This window comes from Bison bison, unplaced genomic scaffold (assembly GCF_000754665.1).
Source record: "Bison bison bison isolate TAMUID 2011002044 unplaced genomic scaffold, Bison_UMD1.0 scf7180017864295, whole genome shotgun sequence".
Classification (NCBI taxonomy): Eukaryota; Metazoa; Chordata; class Mammalia; order Artiodactyla; family Bovidae; genus Bison; species Bison bison.
Window position 1 is genome coordinate 9,669,211 of NW_011494867.1, and position 5,966 is coordinate 9,675,176.

The window sequence follows — 5,966 nt, forward strand, 5'->3', positions numbered from 1 at the left end:
GCTGCTCAAGGCAGGGGGGTTGGGTGGGTCGGAGGTCAGGAGCGTTCACTCAGCGCTCTGCTCAGCAGTTTCTAAAACATCATTCCAAACGGTCCTTCCAGGAACCCGCAAGGCAGGAGCAGAACGACCTGGAGAGGTTGCCCGGCGGGGTGGGGGCCGGGGGGGATGGTGGGCTGCTGGTGATAAGTGGGCAACTGGCCTGTGTTCCCCTGCGCTGGGTGCCTGAGTGAGAAGACACAGCAGCTGCATATGGTCCTGTTCTCAGGTCTGCAGAAAGGGGGAACAGAGGCCCCCGCCCTCCAGGCCAGCATCAGGTTGAACCACGTGAAATGGCCATTTTTGTAAGTTCAGGACAGTTGAGCACCAGCAATTTCACATGGTTCATCCTAACCGTTGTCTCCATAAGTGGGACTCAGCACAGCACAAGATAAGAGGACATATAAGAAGTGATGTCGCAAGGTTAATTGCCCGAGAAGGGCCACTAGTGAGTCCTGGGGTTCATCAGGTCCGGGGGCAGGCGGCCCCACCACGGGTGGCTTTAGCGCCCGTCCTGAGCGCCCCTGCCCCCGAGCTCACCCTGTCAGCACACCGTCTTATGTGCTGCAATGTTCTCCACATCCCTCGAACCCACCACACGGTCGGTCCTGGAGGACTGGGCTTGTCCTTGGTGTTCTCAGGGTCTCATTCTCGCTGCTCTATGACCACAGGCAAGTTACTCAGCCTCTCTGCTCCAGCATCCTCACATAGCAAAGGAGCAAAAGTAGCGTGCACCTGGCTCGGGGGGTAATGCACGGGCTTCCGGGCTACGGAGAGGCTTGTTACAGCAGCAGTAGCTTTATTATTTTGCTGTTAAAATCAGTGGGGACTTCCCTGGAATGGTTCAGACTTTGCCTTCCAAGGCAGGGAGGGCAGGTTTGATCCCCAGTCGGGGAGCTAAGATCCCATATGCCTTGAGGCCAAAAAACCAAAACATCAAACAATATTATTTTAAAAAATTCAATAAAGACTTTAAAAATGGTCCACATAGAAAAAAAATGTTTTTAAATCACTTAACAGAAAGCTTGACACATGGTAAGCACTCAGTAAACATCAGTGGTTATTTCCACAGCTTTCTCTAGTTGTTAAAGTGGTGCAGCACTAATATATGCTTTATTTTTATGTTTATGAGTAAAGAGCAAATCAGGGGATGACACAGATCAAAACCAAAGCTCTCGGTGGTGGTGGAGGTCTTAGGGCTCCAACGCTCTGCCCTCTGACCGTGCCCTCTCTCCCCAGGCAATGGTCCCTCGGGCATCTGCCTGTCCTACCTGCTCTCAGGCTACACCCCCTACGTGAGGCCGGATGCCATCCACCCGCACCCCCTGCTGCAGAGGAAGCTCTCAGAGGCGCCGGGGGTCTCCATCATGGACCAGGTGGGCTTGAGCTCTGGGCGGAGGGGGAACACCCCCACTGCAGGGAAACTCTCCCAGGTAAAAATCAAAAAGCATTTGTGGGAATTCCTCACCAGTCCAGCGGTTAGGACTTGGTGCTTTCACTACCGGGCTCAGAGTTCCATCCCTGGACAGGGAACTAGGATCCCACAAGCCACGTGGCACAGCCAAGAAACAAAAGGATGTGTTTGTGAGACACAGGAGGCCACAGAAACCGGGAAAGAGGGGTGGCAGCTTTCTTTAAGATGTCAGCTTGTCTCACCTCCCCTAGTCCAGCGATTCTAAACTCAGGACAGTTTTGCTCTCCTGGGGACACTTGGCCACCTAGAAACAGTTTCAGCTGTCACGCCCAGAATGGTGATACCATTGGTTTAAGAGGGTCAAGGCCAGGGATGCCAGAACATCCCACAACACACAGGACGAGCCCCCCAGCCCCGGAGCCAGGAGTGCCAAAGCTGAGGACCCCAGTCCTGGATACTGCAGACCTACTAGCCCCTGCTTAGGAGGGCCGCCCAGTCCCCCCTCCACACCCCTCGCCTCCCAGGAGGTCACTCAGTGTCCGCTGCCCCTTCAGGCAATGTCCATCAAGCTGGTCCCCTCCACCCCAGAGCTGGAGGGTGAGGAAGTAAGCCATGCGGGGTCTAGATAGGGATTTCCCAGAATTCCTCAGTACAATGCAGAGAAAAAGGTTTGTGCTCCAGTACAGTTGAGAGACGCTGGGTTTGGCAAATCTAAACGGGTAAATGCCGCCGCAGGACTTGTCAGAGCCTTTAGTGTGCTGCCGTGTGTGATGACCTTCGGGGAGGCGGCGTTTCCCAAGTTCATCTGACACCCCAATACAAGGGAGGGAAGGTGAGACCAGGCAGCCCTCTGACCTGCGGCCCCCCCGCCCCCCAACTCCAGGACCTAGACTACCTGTCCGAAGGCCTGGAGGGCCGGTGCCAAAGCCCTGTGGCCCTGCTCTTTGACGCCCTCCTGCGCCCAGACACGGACTTTGGGGGCAGCGTGGAGTCCGTCCTCACCTGGAGGCACCAGAAGGAGCGAGCGATCCCCCACCTGGTCCTGGGCCGGAACCCGCCTGGGGGCGCCTGGCATGTGAGTGGGGCCCGGATGGGGTGCGGGGACTTGTGCCAAACCTCCCTAACGCAGGTCAGGACTCTTGCACTTCCCACCTTTCCCTATGCGCCCCCACTGCCCCCTCCTCCCTCCCCTTCCCCCCGCAACCAGCCCCAGCAGCTGAGGCCTCCCCTGCTCTCCAGCCCTGGGGGGGCTGGGGGCCAGAAGAGAACGGGACTTTGCTCTCCTTCACTCCTAGTCCATTGAAGGCTCCATGGTGACCCTGAGCCAAGGCGAGTGGATGGGGCTCCCCGACCTGCACGTCAAGGACTGGATGTGCAAGAAGCGCAGGTGAGGCCACCCTGGAAAGCCAAGGTGGGCAGGGAAGACCCGAGCCCACCCCCGACACTGAACTGGCAGCTAGAGGTCAAGGGGCTTCAGGGGCTCATCGAGCCTGCTCTCGAGGGGGGACGCTGTGGTCAACGCTGCAGCTGGGCTGGGGAAAGGACTTGCCCAGGGCCTCACAGGCAGTGAGCAGCAGAGCTGGGCTCCCCAGGACCCCCCGTCCGGTGCTCCTGCCTCACAATCTCGACTGGGCCTCCCTGTGGCATCCCAGGCTCTAAGGAGGGGTGACCACTGGCCCCTGCCCCCCACATCCTGCCTCAGAGCCTCTGGCCCAGGCTCCCCAGTCCTCTGGCCTCCCACAGCCCCTCCCGATATTCTGAGCCTGGCCTGCAACCGTCTCTTTTTCTCGGTCAGCTAATCCATCGGATGCACTTTTTTTTTTAATTGATTTTGCATTAGAAACAAAACTACAGTACAGGAAATTGAAAACTGAGAAAAGAAAGATAGCTGACTCCTAACCCCACACTCCTCCCCAGCACTGCCGCACCTCGGAGTGTTCTCTTCCCATCCCACTTCCTGCTCCATAATGACCATGCTGCACACTTCTCACCACCCCAGAGAGACAGCTGAATCACAACAGATGCCAGCCCCTGCTCATCCCAGGGCACGAGGCGTAAAGTTGCCCAGTGCTCAGGGTGGCATCTGCCCTTGACGTTTTCTCCACCCTCGGGGCCTGTTGTTGTTCAGTCTCACAGTCATGTCTCTTTGTGACCCCATGGACTGCAGCACACCAAGCTCTTCTGTCCTCCACTATCTCCCGGAGCTTGCTCAAACTCACGTCCATTGAGTCAGTGATGCCATCCAACCACCTCATCCTCTGTCATCCCCTTCTCCTCCCACCTTCAATCTTTCCCAGCATCAGGGTCTTTTCCAAGGAGTCAGTTCTTTGCATCAGGTGGCCAAAGTATTGGAGCTTCAGCTTCAGTCCTTTTAATGAATATTCAGGACTGACTTCCTTAAGGATTGACTGGCTAGATCTCCTTGCTATCCAAGGGACTCTCAAGAGTCTTCTCCAGCACCAGTTTGAAGGCATCAATTCTTCAGTGCTCAGCCACCCAGTAGGCAGCTGACCTACTGGAAACCTCACTTGACCTCCTAGGAAACTCTGTTTCCATCCCTCCAGAGTTCATGGTCTGTCCTTTTGTCACAAAGACTTTTGCCCCAGCAAATGTGGTAGAAAGACATCCAGGCTGGTGTAGTGATGTGTTAACAGATAGACAGGAATGTAAATTTCACAGTAGATGCACCCTTTTCTGCTCTACTCTTAAAATGTAACTTTATATCATAAGATCTCACATGGTGATTACACAGTGATTGCAGCCACCCTGCTACACAGCCATTCCCGAGAGGGCGGGCAGCTCCACTCATTCCTACATCCCGGGCCTTGTGCTTAGATGTCAGAGCCAAAAGCCACACCAGATGCACCCCCTGCCCTCATGGTGCTCCCGCGGCTCCTAAACCACTCCCCAGTCACAGAGCTTTCATTCTTTCCAATGTGCCATTATTATAAGGAACCTTGGATGCAACATCGTCTTAGGACAGCCCTTTAAAACACTTTTTACTAAAACAGAGGAGCCAAAATGACCAACCCACAGCCGTGAATTCCAGAGTTCCAGTTTCAGGAGCAGATTAACGAGTTGTGTCGGCTGGAGTGGCCTTCAGGGATATCTGAGCTCACCTACAATTTTGCGTCCTTACTGATGGGCTGTATTGACGATATGTCACAAAAGATCCCCTTTGAGTTAATCTGTAACAAGTGTCCACAAGTCAGGGAAGGGAACTCACTGAAGGTCACCTGGGGAGCTACAGGGAGGAGCTGAGATAGCGTCAACAATGTCTATGCCTCACCCACCCGAAACAGGCCTGGAAAAGGTGGTAATAATAGCAAGAGTGATAATAACAACAATAGTAACAGTAACATAGTAACAGTAATAACAGCCATGGCTGTGTGTTGGGGACTGTGTTAAGTGCTCTATGTGGGTTATTATTTAACCAAGTTCTTTACTGAAGCATAAGCACATATAGAAAGCACGCAATTCACATGCCTACTGCTACTGCTAAGTCGCTTCAGTCATGTCTGACTCTGTGCGACCCCATAGACGGCAGCCCACCAGGCTCCCCCGTCCCTGGGAGTCTCCAGGCAAGAACACTGGAGTGGGTTGCCATTCACTTTCACATGCCTACAGGTGGATGTAACTTCTTAAGGTGGATACACGTACGTTTCAGTCACCCAGACTCAAAAATCAGACCCCTTCTCCCCAGAAGCCCCCCTCAGGCCCTTCCCAATCACCCCCTTCCTAAGAGGCCATCCCTCTCTGGATGTCTAACTCCACAGATGAGCTTTATCTATTTGTGAACTTTATAAAAACAGAATCCTACCCCCATGCACATAGAATATTAGTCAGTCATTGGAGGAAACAGTCGTGGCCGACCCCGCATCACTCACAGCCTGCCAGGTTCTAGTCTAAACCCTTCACTCCTGTCATCTGAGCCTCTCAATGACAACAGGGAACAAGTGCTATCACCGTGGTCATTTTGCAAACGAGGGACTGAGGCAGGGGGTTCCCACAGAACCCAGGCCCTCTGACACCAGGGGCCACACTCCAAACCCCACCCTCATTAGCTCCATTGTACAGAAAAGAGAGGTTTTTACAGCTCCAAGGGGGTGAACCCCTTGAGCAAGTCCTACGCGTAGGGGTGGTGCAGCCACCCTCCAGGGTCTGGCCCCAGCCTGTCCGCCCGGCCCCAGTCCACTGTCTGACACTCACGCCCCCTTGTCCCTCCTCCCCCAGAGGTCTTCGCAACAGCCGGGCCACGGCCGGCGACATCGCCCACTACTACAGGGACTACGTGGTCAGGAAGGGGCTTAGCCACAACTTCGTGTCCAGTGCCACGGTCACGGCCGTGGAGTGGGGGACACCCGAGCCCAGCAGCCCTGGGGCCCGGGACCCCAGCCCGCTCTTCCAGGTGAGCGGCTTCGTGACCGCCGAGGACCAGAGCCAGCAGTCCTTCTCCCTGCGTGCCCACAACATGGTCCTGGCCACAGGCACATCCGACAGCCCGGCCCGCCTGGGC

General features: G+C 55.2%; 1 protein-coding gene across 1 annotated transcript in view; it reads left to right on the top strand.

Annotated features, from left to right (window-relative positions):
* The window catches only part of OSGIN1 (oxidative stress induced growth inhibitor 1), an 11,196-nt gene that overhangs the window by 4,110 nt on the left and 1,120 nt on the right, over window positions 1-5,966 (top strand). The window contains exons 3-6 of the mRNA XM_010850811.1: window positions 1,264-1,412; window positions 2,334-2,525; window positions 2,746-2,837; window positions 5,684-5,965. Of these exons, the coding sequence (XP_010849113.1) occupies window positions 1,264-1,412; window positions 2,334-2,525; window positions 2,746-2,837; window positions 5,684-5,965 (715 nt within the window). The remainder of the gene's footprint in view (window positions 1-1,263; window positions 1,413-2,333; window positions 2,526-2,745; window positions 2,838-5,683; window position 5,966) is intronic.